The sequence below is a fragment of the Zonotrichia leucophrys genome, chromosome 4 (assembly GCF_028769735.1).
Source record: "Zonotrichia leucophrys gambelii isolate GWCS_2022_RI chromosome 4, RI_Zleu_2.0, whole genome shotgun sequence".
NCBI classification, from domain to species: Eukaryota; Metazoa; Chordata; class Aves; order Passeriformes; family Passerellidae; genus Zonotrichia; species Zonotrichia leucophrys.
Window position 1 is genome coordinate 6,727,154 of NC_088173.1, and position 16,266 is coordinate 6,743,419.

General features: G+C 36.5%; 1 protein-coding gene across 1 annotated transcript in view; it reads right to left on the reverse strand.

The window, feature by feature from the left end:
• GABRG1 (gamma-aminobutyric acid type A receptor subunit gamma1) overlaps positions 1-16,266 on the reverse strand; it is a 58,879-nt gene that overhangs the window by 9,754 nt on the left and 32,859 nt on the right. The window contains exons 4-8 of the mRNA XM_064710338.1: positions 12,182-12,402; positions 9,360-9,442; positions 8,051-8,188; positions 7,771-7,923; positions 4,463-4,674 (exon numbers count right to left, since the gene is read on the reverse strand). Coding sequence (XP_064566408.1) covers positions 4,463-4,674; positions 7,771-7,923; positions 8,051-8,188; positions 9,360-9,442; positions 12,182-12,402 — 807 coding nt within the window. The remainder of the gene's footprint in view (positions 1-4,462; positions 4,675-7,770; positions 7,924-8,050; positions 8,189-9,359; positions 9,443-12,181; positions 12,403-16,266) is intronic.

Genomic DNA, 16,266 nt, shown 5'->3' on the forward strand with positions numbered 1-16,266 from the left:
CCAAGTCCACAAGCAGGCTATAATCACCACTAACAAAGGAATGATGGTCCTCCCATCTTTTGGAGTCCTTAGGAGACTAGGTGTGTTTCTGGAAGCTACATTTTCACAAAAAAAAAAGAAAAAAAAAGAAAAAAAAAAAAAAAAGCTAAGGGGTTTAACACAGCATCGCTGGGGATGTTTAACAGACTGAGACATGGAGACATGTAAGGCCAGGCTATGCCCTCTAACCCTCAGATGTTAAATCCCTGAATAATACAGCCCACCTTCAGAATCCAAGACGTGACTCCTTAGGAGAATGCCACTCAAGTCACCAGTGCATTTAGTTCTCAATTCTTACTTTTACTTTCTGTGGTCATAACAACCTTCTGGTATCTGATAAAAACTCAGTGTAAAATGTTATAATTCTCATAGAAAAAATCTGGGTGGCTAATTGCCTAGTACATATAGAGTTTGCTATTCCCTTACTTGTGACTTTTGCCTTTCCACCTTTTACTCACACTAACACAACCCATATTTTCCCCTTTTATTTCTTTGTTTCTTCACAGTTTTATATGCATCATCCTTCTTTTCCTGATTGTTTCAAAGTATATTCTCTTTCTTCATCTGTCCTTTATCTTCTCCTTCTAAATTTCACAGCTGTTTTAAACTATTCCATAATATTCTTTCAACTTACCCCACCCCACATTTGGCATCTTTTCTAAAATCTTCAGACCAAGGAGAACGGTTATATTAACACTACTCTTATATTGTGTTCTCTCTTTTTCACATTCTTCATATTTTGTTATGTAAGGATATAAAACAGCAGGAAAGGAAGCAGTGAGAAAATCTAACTGGATATTATTAACCAATTATACATTATAGACAATTGAAACACATGAAAAAAAATATGGAAAGTGGGAAGCCATCATTTAGCTTCTTGTTATGCTTTAAAGTCCTGTTGTCCCACTTCCCAGGAATTACTTTGGCCGGTACACAGACTTCTATACATTGTTGAGGTGACACTCTTTTGCTTCAGGGGCATTTTACCCAATATCCCAAGGGATGGTGTTAATGCAGTGCAGTATCCACCATGTTTTCAAATAGCTTCATTTAATAAGTGTCTCTACCAGGGAAAGTTTCACACAGACTGCTGTTTCAAAACTGATTATACATGATGACCTAGGGAGCTAATTATCATCCTGAAGAACCTCATTATTCTTTTCAGTTATGATAAAATACTGACAATACTAAGAAACAGGAGTTACATGCCTCTATCCTAATTTGAGGCATTGCAAAGAGGGGTTATTTTTACAAAACATGAAAAATAGGTTCAGGGTTTTTTTTTTTAAATTAAGAAAAAGTCTTTATTCTGCTGAAGATAAACAGGGAAAGATGCCTATTTCTGATTCACACCTACTCTGCTCTGCTCACTGTTGGTTTTGCCCATGTAAGTTTTATGGCATGAGTTATTTCTACTAGTGGGGTAAAAGAGGAATCCTCAACACAGAAACATGATGGGAGAAAGAAAAAATTACAGTACTGCTCTCCACTGTTCACATCACCAGCAGAGACTGGAGGTGGCTACTGAATTACAAATTTGAAGAGGTGGCTTGAGAGAGGCAGACACAGTCATCCTGTAGGCTTAACTACCTACAGGAAATACATAAAATATGTCTAAGAGGCAACGAGAGGGAAAAGAGGAAAAAAGACCAACACCAACACTAACAAGAAAATGCCTTTATATAAATTGGAAGAAACTGAAAAAAAACCAAAACCAAAACAACAGAACACTCACAACATGTAGCTATAGAAGTACATGCAGACTTTTTATGGATATGCCTACTGAAATTGTAGATAAAACAGCATGTATTGTGAGATCATTTATACTACAGTCTGATAGGATCAAACCCCAATTATTCTGCAATAACTCTGATACAAGTACAAAAGACAGCCATTGTCTGTGGAGAACATGGCACAGGTGATACATTCATTTCAGGTGAAATGATGATCAGAACATGATCCATAACTAATTAAGTTTAATCTTTCCTGCCCAAACTCATTATCCTTACTAACGTGGATTTGCATAAGCCAATTCATACTACCTTTCTTAAATGATGCCAGCACATATTTTGTAAGATAATACTGCTGTAATCATTTGCAAAATCTTGCCATTTTTTCCACAAGATCATTTATTGTGGCTTACTGGCATCAGTTCCTGGAATAGTAACCATTTATTGCATTTTGAAGTAGAAATAAAAGATCTATGCAAGGCAAGTTTCCCAAGGAAAAAATAACTTGTGAGTTTTCAGAAGGAATTAAACTGACTTTAAAAATTAAACTGTTGTTTTGAGTTGCATATCCATAACTACAAGACAAAAATAATTAATAGAAGTCCTTGACAAAAATAAAGGGGGAAAAAGAAAAGGAAAAAAAAAGAATAAAAAGAAAAGGATTTGTAATGGTATGACTTATTAACTAATTAGATGCCTTCTTTACTTATTTGGAGCAAGAAAAGTCACATCTTTTTATAAAACATCACCAGAAAAGCTTTTACCAAATTAGAATCCTTGCATCTAGGTACATTAAATTTAATTCTCCCTTTCTTTGTGTAATCTCTTTATTTTGTATGGTCTTATAGCCATAACATGTTTAAAAAACTCTGTGCAAAAAGATTTTTTTTTAACTTAGAAATAAAAAAGCATTGTTTAAGAACCCAGTAAAACACAACTGAACAGTATTTTAGTATTATATTGCTAATTTTAATATTAGTGCAAATTCCAGCTATTTATTCAGTAAGTTTCATAGTTTCTATATCATTATTTTGCATTTAAAATTTTCATATGCACTGAAAATCTCAAGGCACTTGGCAGATTATTGCACACATGGGTGATATGTGAACAGATTCTGCAAAGTGGCATTATTTCATTCAATAGAGCATACTTGCAAACTGCTTCAGTTTCTTTCCATTTGTCAGGAGCTGATCTTTAATATCTGCCTGGTTTGAATACAGCAGTACATCCTGATATCTTTGCCTTCTCTGTGTGGTGCATGCCTATCAGACCTACTCAGCTCCCTGCGTTGTTGAGACCTCCCTGCAGCAGCAACCTGAAATTGAATCTGCTGTGCTGACACTGGGATGCCCCCACATGCTCTCTTACCTTTTACCCTCAAAACTCAACTGTGCCTTTGCCAAAGCCTGTGTTCTCCTTCTGTTGCTCCCACACGTGTTTCTACCACTAACAGGAAGCAGGTTTGAGGTTTCCATTTTCCAGTTTTCCTGACTGTGAAGGATTCCCTGAGGATCACAGTAATATCCGACCAAGGCAGCACAGGGAAGTATTAACACTTCACCACTGGCCTTGTCCTAAACACACAGCTGATCCCCTTGGAACAGCTCACCAAATGAAGCCTAAGGGCTCTCATTTCCCTGGAATCAAGCCCCAACAGCCTCAGTGTCCGCATAAAAGAGAGGCCCATAGCAGTGCTGCTCAGAATGGGTGTACCAGTCCTTGCTGACATGAGCTGCAGAATGGATATGGTTCATAACAGGATTTCTGCACTTCCATACCTGCAATTACTTCTGTAATTTGTTACCAATTTCTGTTTCACCTCATACAGAGCTGGTATTGAGCCTTCATCCAGAAAAGACAACTGGTGTTATGGTTCAGGTATGCTCCTGCATCTTTTAATGAGATGACTTGGAAAGGGGCTTTATAACATTTTCCTTTCTCTTATTCTCTCCAATGTTTTCTTGCTTTAAAGACTACCTTTAAGTATTTGTAATGACTTTCAACAATAAATATAAATTCTTTGGAAATTACAATACTCTTAGTACACAAGCAGAAAGACTCTTAAAATTGAATAATACTTGATCCTGAGATGTGTAGAGGTTTACCATAAACATATCAACTTGTATAAGCAGAAGGTTAATTTAACCAGAAAGAAACATGGAAGCAAATTTAGAAAAGAGTTAAGATAGAATTTCTGTAGTGGGATTCAGAATACTGGCCAATAACAAGCATTTTTTCCTTTGCAAAGCTTTGTAAGACTTAAGTTAGGTGATGTAGATCCAAAGAAATCCTCATACCTTCAGTGCATGCACATTATCTTTACTGATACAGTTTTAGCTGTGGACTGCCAGGTGCTGTTTTCAGAAGCCCTGTGCCCCTACAGAACCATCTCCACGGGCACACACTTCATGGGCAGTTCCAGAAGCACCAAGGACATGGAATATTATATCAAACCACTCTCCACCTTAGGCTCATGTGTCCTCATTCACATATGTGAAATCATCTAAACCCTTTGCTCACTAGTTGCATTGACATAAAATTAGTACAATCCCCTAACTGCAAAAAAAAGAAAAAATAAATATCAGTGTTAATTATCTTTCAACATTAGCTTTTCTACTTAAGAAGCAGTCATTCAAAACGAATGCTACAATAAAAACCACTCTGTATTTTTTTTCCTGTTTGCCTAAACTTACTGATGGCTTTGATTTTGCCTTCTTTTCTTTTCCTTTGACCCCTTTTCTGTTGCTGGTAAAGTAATGTAAGGTGCCGTATTCCATCAAGGCAGCAAACACAAAAATAAAGCAAACTGAAACAAAAAGGTCCATTGCTGTCACATAGGAAACCTTTGGGAGTGACTTCCTAGCAATTGTACTCAGCGTTGTCATGGTCAGCACTGTTGTGATCCCTGTAAAGAAAGAAACAAAGACAGAAAAAGGGAAATGTATAGGTAATCAAATCATATTGTCACCAAAAAAAGTAATCATATTAGCTCTTATTTAATTGATGAGTCATATAAGGACTGACCCAGAGGAGGGGTCAGTGGGTTCACCACTGATTACATTCATGTACATCGGTGCTATGGCAAGAATCCCTCCCTATGGATGCAGCATCCTCCCTGGGATCACAGAGAAAGCAGCACATTTCCCCTTCCCTTTAAATCCATCCTATTTTCAACTCACACTCAGTAAACAATGAGATTAAGTTTGTGAAATTTTATAAATCTGACATGAAATGTACACATAAATACAGTAGAAAAATGGGTACAAATAAGCACACAAACTTTATAAGCACAAGGAAGTCCCTTAGCTCAACTATTAAAAAGAATGCATTCAGAAATAAAAGGTGTATTATTTATCAATGATTTCAAGCTTTTGGTAAACAAAAGAAAAATTAATAATGTTTCCAATTGTCTCCTTCTGAAGAAGACATAGAAGATCAAATTTGATGACATTCACAGCTTTCTGGTCTCATTGTCTAAGTTACCAGATATGCTTTCAACACTGTGTCCTAAGCAATAAAAAATGTTCCCCCTGATTCACTTACATACAAGCTAATTAGAAGAACAAATTGGCCTTAATAACTATGTGTTCAAAATATATACTCAATTGTACCACTCTTCATTAGTTTAGCATTTACAAGGTTTTAACACTTTCTTCTTATATTTGATGCTTCAGGGAGATGCAAATCCATTTACACAGTAGTCCAAAATTAAGTGTGACCTTTCCTTTGAAGAGCAATACTTAAACACACAAATAATTTGTTATTTACATGCACAAGATTATTTAAAACTAAAACAAAAACAACCAAAACAAAACAAATAAACAAACAAAAAAAAAGCATTACACCAGGCAAAAACTGTCTATGGCTCACAAATCAAAGCATGGAATCACTGGTCGCTATGGACTGCTCCTGCAACAGGAAGGCAATAGTATTTTTCCAAGAGATTTCCCAATGAAATTATATGCCTAAAGGGACAAACAGATAACCAGTGTTCTTCAAAAGTGCTTCACTCCCACCAGATACTTTTGAAAACTGATTTGGCATTTCCTCTGTATAACTAAATATTTAAATATCTGTAATCACCCCAAATCTTTTGCTCTGGGAAACCACAATCTTCCAGGATCTTCCAACAGATATGAGAAAAAAAGGTCCAGCCTTTTCAGGGTACCAGACCCCAGCACACATTACAGGTGGGAAATGGCACCCACCATTCCCTGTACTGACATCCATTCAGAGAGGACAAAAAGAGACAAATTTTTCCAGCCTTGTCTGCTATATAAAAGGCATAGGGGGCTGTCACAGGGAGCAAACCTTCAACAGCAAAACAGCTACCTGCCATAACAAACCTGGCTTAGGTTTGGCTTTCTTGTATTGATTTCTCTTTCCATAGAATTGTGTCTATTTGACAGGTACTCTCTTTCTCCTTCTCCAGAACATTTGCATGTAAGAAAACTCATCCTACAAGCTGTCAAGTGATGGCTTTTGCATGTTTACAAGGAGTTCAGAGTTACCTGCAGGGAGCTGTAAATAAGATATTACAAAAGTTTGTATTCCATCTCAAGTAGATGAAGGCTAGTACTGCTGAACTGAGAGCTTGAAATCTTCAGCTTAACTGTGACATCAAACACAGAGTTCTAGGTTCATGGCATATAAAAAGTACTTTGTAAAAACAAAAAACTGGATACAGAACTAGAAGGATACCAACTGTTATAACTATTGTATTAAAACTAATCAGCATCCACAATGATGTTCAATGAGTCAAAGAAACCTGAAGAAATTTATGCATCAAGGTCTAAAACTATCGAAAGTAATTTTCACTTATTTATGTGAGACATTAGACTCTCTTCACTAAATTTTGCAGCACTTTCAAACAACATAAAGTTAGAGTCCAAGTCTGAGATTTTCTTCCCTTACCTTTTCATTAGGCTACTGAGCCATGCTTGTCCTTGCTTACTTTCTCTCTTGACTCATTAATCTGGCAGGCTTGCTGGTGGTCCAGTTTCAGTGGGAAAGGCAGGGAGGTAAAGTGTGGGCTCATGCTTCTGGTAGCAAATGATCTTGTAGGGTGGGAATGGTGTGCTCACAGCAATACAGCTGATCAGGAAAATTAACTCACATCTCTAACTTCCTAAGATACAACTCTCGGCTCTTGACCCCAAAATAGGTCAGACTGCTGTCACTAGTTCTACTACAACTATCTGTCCCTGCTAAGCTCAAAGTTGTGCCCTGTGCACTCTGTGTACCCGTTTATTAGGCTTTATGTGGGGACTGCAACTTTTCTCCAAGGCAGCACAGGATTCCTAAATAGTCAAACTTAGCAGACTGATGCTGAGCTAAACAGGTCAGCCAAGATGACACTAACACAGAATTATCTTTGTATTAGAACTTCCAAACACTTCAGACTGTCTGTAGTAAAAACAGGAGTTTTTGTGAATTATAGACCTAACTTCTTGAAGTGTAACTTTGTTTGCAAGTTTTCTGTCCTATCCTCGGTCTAAAAGAATAATTGAATGATTCTACTAAAAAAAACCCAAACAAACAAAAACAAACAACCCCCGAAACAAACAAACAAAATCCAACCAAAAACCAATGCCAAAAACACACACAAAAAAAAAAAAAAAAAAAAAAAAAACCAACAAAGAAACTAAACCAGATTTTCACCATTTTTGGTCATGTAGTAATGACTTCAATTTGTTCCATGACGCTAAGTGTCAGATTAATAATTGCCACATGACAGTCCCCAGAGATTATAAAAAAACATAAAGAAGAAAAAACACATTTATGTGAAGAACAGCAGACTGACAAACTTGGATCATTATTTCCACGCTCAGCTTTGCTTCCTTAAACTCTGCCGCGCAACTACAGCAGGATTCTCCTACTCCCAATGTTGCAGTTCAAGAGAGAATGACCAATGGTCACAATCTGAAGGGGAATAATTGTGGGAAAACAAATTTTCTTTAGGAGCACCAGATCCTTCAAGGCTGAAAAAAGACATTCTTACCCAGAGAAGTCCTTGCAGGAACTGCATCCTTATTGATCCAAAATGACACCCATGAAAGAACAACTGTGAGTATACAAGGAATGTATGTCTGAATAGTAAAATATCCCATACGTCTGCTGAGATCAAAGAATATTGTCATAATAATATAATCACCTAAAAATTGAAAAAAATAATAAAATATATTTATATGACATATAATATAGTTTTCAGTTGTATCCTCATATGTTAATTTTGATCTAAATAGATATTGCATAAAATAAAACTCAACACTTTGCCTTACCAGACAAGGTATGAGAAATTTCAGTTGTATTTCGTAGCCCTACAAATGCAAACTGATACAATCTCCAGTATTTTGGATCTGCCACTTCAACAGAGGTTTTCTTCCATTTGTATTCAATTTCATTCCTGGGATATCCATCTAGAATGAAACAAAAAAATCAAACACTAAGCCATAGAATGTACATAGAAAGCACATTTTCTGATCTCTGAAGTTACTTATAAATTAAAACAGAGCTGTACATTAAGTGTATTTGAGACCATCTATATTCCTTTTGATACACTTAATATTTAACCACAAAATAAATGGTCTCAATTTTAAGTCGAGGTAAATGTACAATCAACCAAAAACTGTGTAAATACAAATGTTTAGAAAACATCTACATGGTATTCTCAAACTCCAGTAATAAAAACTGGCTCAGAATCATCACAATTAAAACATGAATGTCATTACATTATCATTAAATTATCAGAATGAGCTTAAAAGTACACTTCTTATTACCTAATTTGATTGTTTAGGGAAGACCACCTGATAGAAGGCTGTAGCAATACAGGAGTTGGCCTCTTCTCCCATGCAACAGGGTGACAGGACATGGCCTCATGTCTGCATCAGGGGAGGTTCAGGCTGGATATTTGGAAGAATTTTTTCACTGAAAGGTTGTGAAGCATTGGAATGGGCTGCCCAGGGAAATGGTGGAGTCACCATCCCTGGAGGTGCTCAAGAAACAACTGGACACCGCACTTCATGCTACGGTTTAGTTGAGAAGTTGGTGTTCAGTTATAGGTTGGACTGGATGTTGGAGTTTTTCTCCAATATTAATGATTGTATGATTACAATAGCACAATTTCCTAGGATTTTTTTAACATAGTTTGCATCAAAAATAGAGCCTGAAGGTAGTGGTTTTGCTCATATAAACTAAAAAGGAAAAGGACTTCTACTGATTCAGCATTTACAGAAGCCAGTTGAAGAAGACATATCTTATCCTTCCTTTTAAGTACATCATATGGAACTAATTCAAAGTTGCAGGCATAAGGAAACAAAGTTTTTCCAGGACAGTGCATTTCCATTAACTGTAATAGCCACTGTATTAGACTCCTAAGCAAAAAGACTATTTTTAAAGTTGCAAAAAATACATGTGATTCAAGTAATTCATTAGTGTATTAAATAATACAATAAATCCAGTCAAAATATGAATGGTCAGTTCTTTCTTTTGCCTCAAGGCTTTAAAAAGGAAACATTTGCTCTCCTGATGACAAAATTTAAGTAAATATAAAGCTGAATGTAAAGAGGACAAAAGTGTTTTACTACGTACAGCTTGAAAACTCCAGAGGACAAGAGTGTTCATCCATAGGAAAATTATGAAGCTGAAGATAGCATTCAGCATTAATTGTCAATCTAATTAGAAAAGGAAGGGGAAGAAGAAAATAGGTTATATTCAAGAATTCAGACACTTTATACTACATAGTAAATAATATGCACTGAAATAAATTATGCCAATTAATGGATATTATGAATAGCCTCCTGTGTATCAGAAAAACAACATCCAGCATTAGTACCAAAGAACAAAACAGGAATTATTATTGCATGCAACTTGAGGATCTGTGTTGTTTCAATTGGTATTTCAAGCCATTTCCAAAATTTCAGTTGATTTTGAGGCACCTCTCAGCTCTACAAGCAACAGGGGATAAAAATTAGGGTCTGAAGACAGGGGAAAGAGAGGAGATTATGATAGCACAAAAAGGAAGTTTTTGTAGAACACATTTATCAAGTCACATTGCATTTGTCATCATTGTATCTGGTGGCTTTGCATAAGAGAAACATTGTGGGGCACACTGGACTTGCTCTGTACTCATGGAAGCAGCTCTGGTGAAAAAAGCATTTGGATAGGAAAAGCAAACTATATTTCTACTTATTTAATGTCTAAAGCATTCAAATCATTTACAACTTATAAACATTTTAGAACTGGTTTAGGACTCATAACTGTCTGAACTAAATCACTTTCTGCTTTTGAAAATGCTATCATGAATTTCCGCATGACTTCCAAGGAATAAGTGCAAAACCCAGCTCTGCTACCTTTCACTAGTAAGCCAAAGCAAGGGGCTAGACTTCAAACTGACTTCTTTGCATTTAAAATACCTCCTCCTTTGTTAGCAGCACTGTATAGAAAGGCAGAATGTCTTCTAAAATGAACTTTAAAAATTGCCATAATGCTCACATACTTGACTGTGTGCAATGCTTACATTATTAGACAAGAGATAGGAAAAGGCTCTGAGACATGCTGCCAGATAGTTTTACAAGTCTCTGAACAAAGTATTTATTCCACACAAACTGCCACTATGACCTGACCAAAGGTTTATAAGGAACCTGTGAGAGAGAGGAAGAAAGACCCTTCCCCACACTTTCAAGCAGAATACTTGCATCACTATGGAGAGGCTTTTCAAATTTGTCAGCTATGATCTATGCATTTATTGCCTTTACTGTCCACTTTCAACTTTTGCATAGTTAAACACTCAAAGAAAAAGAAAACAAGCCGAACCTTGTGTCCAAATCACTACAACTAGATCTGAAATCACAGAAGGTGCAATGGACAAACCATGGCACACCCTCAGAGGAGATTCAGTAAGGCTGGTTCATATTTTCACCACGTCTGCCCCCTCAATTACCAACAAGGAAAGAAAGGGTATACAGGGGAGCCCACGAACCTGGAGAACTGTCAGATCATATTATTGTTCCTTCAACAAGCCAGATATGAACCTCTCAAATGTTGTTTTACCTTAGGCCATATCTTCACCCATACAGATGTTTGTGTGTTGCAGTGCAGGGTAACAGTCTGTTCTTGCTGTTCTGTTATCAGCTCATGGCACTTTATTTCTCATGCTCTGACACAGTAATTCTAACCTATTGCTCTTTGAGGGCTCACTTAATTTTTTGCTGATATTTATTTTTTGTGTTACTTTGAATCTCTTTAGAAGAATTTTTTTCATTGAAAATGAATGGACAATGGAAGGGTAAAGTCCAAGTATGACTCTACAATTGCTAATTAGCAAAAGAAAAAAAAATTAGCACGTCAACAGAAGAGGCTCTCTAGAGACTTTTATAAACACCAACTGGCATAATAAACCATTTAAAAAGTGCTCTTCAGGGATGTCTGTATGCTCCCAAATAATGCACAATAAGAAAAAATTAAGTGAAGAGAATCTTTGTAAAGCATTCTAATTCTTACAATTGATATATGAGAAATTTATACATTGTTCATACAACATACGCTGCATATGAACAGAGCATAAATGATTGAGAAGAAAGTAATTTGAAGTGCCACTTTTTGTTTTAAATAGTTAACTAAATAAACAAACTCTTAAGAGCAAAATCATATTTATGGCATCCTCTGCATAGACTACTTCTTGGTCAGCCCCTGACTTATTACAGGATTTGTTCAGTATATTTAGAAAATATGACAGAGATGACCCTAAAATACTTTCCTTAGACTACAGCCTTTCACGAACTGTTTGAAAAGTGACTCAAAAAGCAGTACAGATAGCCTTAAGGTTAAAAGAAGCACAAGTATCTCCCATTTGCCAAGTAGAATTATCACCAACATGTTTGTTTATGCCTATTCTGGATGAACAGATCTGCTGATTTTAATAGCTTACAAGCGTAAATATGTTAAGTGGTACATACAGGGCTGGGGCCTTAGCTTTAATCAAACTTTCAATCAAACATTATTTGAGGCATTTAATATTTCACTTACAGAATATCATTTGGTGGAAATTAGATTTTAAAGTATTTCAACCAAAAATAATTTATCTGCAATATATTAGTGACAGACCACCTAGATCCTATATACTATATAGCATCCTTTTTTAAATCTTGCCTGCACCTAAATGAGATCAAAATTTGCTATTACCTTCACTTGTCCTTAGTCAATTATCTCCGCATTATATTTCAATACTATTAATTTAATTTTTTCATGATCAAATGAACTTTTTTTTCCTTGTTTAATCAATTCCTTGCAAATTCCTATTGTCCATAACAAAAGAGATGGCAGGAATTTGATTCATATTCATTATTTTCATATTCCTGATCATAAAAGGAATATGTTTTGATTATTTTTCTACCCAAATAATAAAAACCCACCTTAGAGTGTACAATACTCTTCCATCGCTCCAGATTCGAAGCAAACGGTTTGGAGTTGTAATCCAGTGAGCATCAGATTTCCTTGAGTTCCGGAAGAAAGTGTCTGGAATCCAGATTTTTCCAACCATATTGCTATTAAGCATAAGCACCTTCATTGAGCTGTTAAATTTTAGACGACTGTCATACCAAGTCTGGGCAAAAATTATATCTATAGTGTATTCCTAAAAACAGAGAAACAACCATATCTATGTTTACATTTCCCAACGTCTGCAAGCCAAATGACTCAGATATAACTCCAAAGCCACTTGCTCTATTCTCTTTTGCATTACCATTTGCATAGCAGACAGCAGCCAGTGAACCCAAAATGAGAGACAAAAGATGCACACAGCCTTCTGTTGCTACCTCCTCTCCCCTGACACACACTGATTACTTCAGGAAGAAGGTATGTGATGGGAGTGTAACTTGGAGGTTCCCGCACACTGCAATCACCTCTGGGAGCCCTGGACAGAAATTTAAGGGCAACCTTAGTACTTCAGGGTTAGACTATGTTAAGACAGATATTCTATACTTTTAAGAACCAAACAAAGCAAGCTTTCTATGTTTTCCCCCAAACTTTTCAACACACAAGTTAACATTTTTCAAGAAATTTCAGATTATGAAGAATTCATGAATATGTGGAAATCAAACATGCCAGTTTGCAGAACTATCTGTTACCATCTGCCTTGTACACCTACCAACGTACACACAAAAGTATACATAATCATAATCAAGATGGAAATTTCCCTAAAGAAATTCCACTTTACTTGTTAAAGCCTCAAGGAAGGTCCTGTAATAGAAAATCACATTCCTCTGTAGACTTATGGCCAGAAAAGAAAGGTGAAAAACAAAATAAATAGATAAAAGGTAACCCCATTTTATGAAATAATTCTTGACACAGTAAGACTTGAGAGGGATATCAATACAGATGCATAAAATAATTTTTCTTTTTGAAGAATCCAGCCAGTTGTTTCTGCACTTCAGCAGCTCTGTGTGTTGTCAGAGCTCTAGACCATACTCTGACCTTTATGGCAACAGTCTCAGTACCCATAGCAGATGGGATCTTTCCTGCACGGCTGCCCCATGAGGGCTTCAATGAGAACTGGACACCTCCCCTGCAGGGAAAGAGCTGGAGGCCAAGCTGAAACACTTGGTGCTGGTTGTTCACCTCTCAGTTATGGGTTGAATTGACAGGAGAAAGCGAGAAAGAGATGGTGTCTACACTCTTGCTTGAGCCAAAGGGGTTAGCACTTGTTTACTTGGTCAATAAAAACCCATAGTGCAGTCAATCAATTCTGGTTTTAAATGAGAGCTAAAGGCTTCATTGATTGGAGTGGATTTTTTGGTTCATTTTCCTTTTAAGCAATCATAGCAGCCAACTGTACAAGTTACAGATTCCTCACTAGCTTCAGCAACTGATACCACCCATCTCTTAGGAGAGTTTAAGAAATTTGGCACCTCATCCTTGAGAAGCACCAGGGCAGATATTCCAGGACTATCTTAATCTCTCTTGATTTTCCCACCTCTCCAGATGGGAGAAGTACAAATTCAGGAAACAGATATGCTAGAGGGAGGTTTCCTCTTGCTCTATGATGTATGGCAGATGAATTACCACCTGGTAATTCTGTGTTTTCCAAAGGTTATGAACAAGTAATGCATAACGCAAACAGTGGAGAGACAGAGAGAACAAAAATACTATAAAAATGTAGTTTTAAGGTGACTTTGTTCTAAAACTTTGCATATTTCTTGAGAGTCACTACCAGCAGAGGAAGATTCTGAAGGTCAAAACAAGTCCTTGACTTATTTCTTCTTCTGCAAACAGAATTCCAGATACCTGTGAAAACCCTGGAACTGTTTAACCTTAAAATTCAACTTTCTGTGCTCATTTGTAGTTACAACTGAAAATGAAACTTGTCTTGCTGTAGTATAAAGGAGAGCCCAAGGCAGTGCACCAGAGAAGTGTTTTAATGGGCTTTAATGGGACAGAATGAACAAAGATTTATGCATTGCCTTTACAATACAAATAGGAGAAATGAAAAAAGAAGTGAGCAGAATCAACAGACATGATGAAATGTAGGAAAAGTGAAGACCATCTGAGTTTGAAGGTGCTACTCTTTGCAGCCACTTCACAGTAGCAATGCCTGGTTTGAAAAAAAAAAATTATCTAAGTCATTATAGTCAAATCCACCCAAGCAAGAAAACACAGCTTGTTATAGAATACCAGCCACCCTAATAAATTAGACTAAAAAAGGAAGATTATTTTGAACACAAAGAACAAGGGAATGGCCTCAGCAGACTCAGATGCTTGTATTCTTTTGCCTTTCAGTATTAAATGTGCAAGTTTGTATCCTGCTAACTCCAAACAGCAGTACTGAGCCAGCTACTAAGCAGAAAAATAGTTCCATCTCAGATTAAACCAGCATGCATTAGAGGAGCTGTTTAAAAAACCCTTGGGGAAAACAAAAAACAAAAAAAACCAAACAAACAAAAAAAAACCCAAACAAAAAAACAACCAAGAATAATTCTTCATGATATATTTGTAACTGTTCAAAAATAACCCAGTACACAATAATTTAACGTCAGAAAATTAGTAATGTCTTGTTTCCAAGCATCTTGCTGAATGTCAAATGAGATCCAAGTGCTAGCCTCTTGTAACACACCTGAACAGACCTGTCCTCCATGTATAAGCTCACACTTCTGCAGTCAGACACATCCTTCTCCCTCTCCCTCTGGAATCAGCCAACTACAGGCATAATCCTACCATGCATCCCACCTGAAAGACATGGACCTGCAGCCTCATGGTGGGTGGCAGCAGCAGCTCACCCTGCTCTTCTGCAGGGACCCAGAGACAGTGCTCTGATTTCACCCAAGAACATTTATTCCACATCTACCATCTGCCTTGGTGACATTACTAAATACTTCTTCAGCGTATCTATTTATCCTATGCCTCCCTAAGACCTCTCTGAGGGTACATAACACATCTTGAGGTAGCACATATTCTTCACAAAATGCATCTTACACGTGATCACATTCTTACCCCAAAATATTTCCTACTTCCTTTTAAGAAGGGGAAATCTGGGTCCCTAAAAGTAATTAAATTAGGTAGAAAAATCACCACACTGTCTTTTCTGAGAGTACTTTATTTCTGAAACAAGATTAATAAAAGCCCTATCTTTTTTCACAGATTGCGTAAGCAAGCATAACAGCAACAAGATTAATGCAATATTCTTTTAGTGCAACAAATCTTTCTAGCCACCTATCTTGCTTTCCTTGTTTTCTTACAAAATTTAAAATTAACACTCCTATCACTTCTACTAGTCTTTGATAAAACAACATTTAATGCCACTGTGCAACTATAAAAATTGGTTTAGTACCCTCTCTTTCAAATTAAACTAATGGCAAAATAGGCATGCAGAATAAAGTGAAATCCATCTATGGCTGCATTAGTCACAGCTTATTCATATTTAACCTCACAGGGTCCATGAACAATGGCACATGTTGGCTCCTATTTGGCATTTGATAAAATCTCTGAGTACTTTTTATTCACAGCTGGCATGAAGTGCCCACCTGCCTAATTATTTACACATAACTTCAATCCTCCTGCATCTCTTTCCTCTCTAAAAGATCTTAGCAAACTCCAAAGGCTGGGAACAGTGTGACTAATCAGAGATAACCATTAAAGGGCCAGGCAGGGCACAAACTGTGACTGCTGACAAACAGATTCATGGCCTGAGTGGAAGTCATTTAATATAAAAAAACAAGTACTTCAAACAAAGCAGGAACAGCTACTGAAGGGGGATAAATAAAATCCTCAATATGTTTCATTGTCATGAACAGTTCAATTAAAGTCAGACTTTGAAAAAGGTCAGTGGATTGCTTTTTTTATTTGCTGGAAAGCTGTGAAAGAAAGAGAGGCAGGTATCATCTAATACAATTGTTTCTCTTTGTAAACTGCAGCACATAAATTCTAATATAATATCAATAAGGATAGGAAAAAATGTAGCAAAAAGAAAAAAAGAATTCTTGTATATTTTTCCTGACAGTCCAAC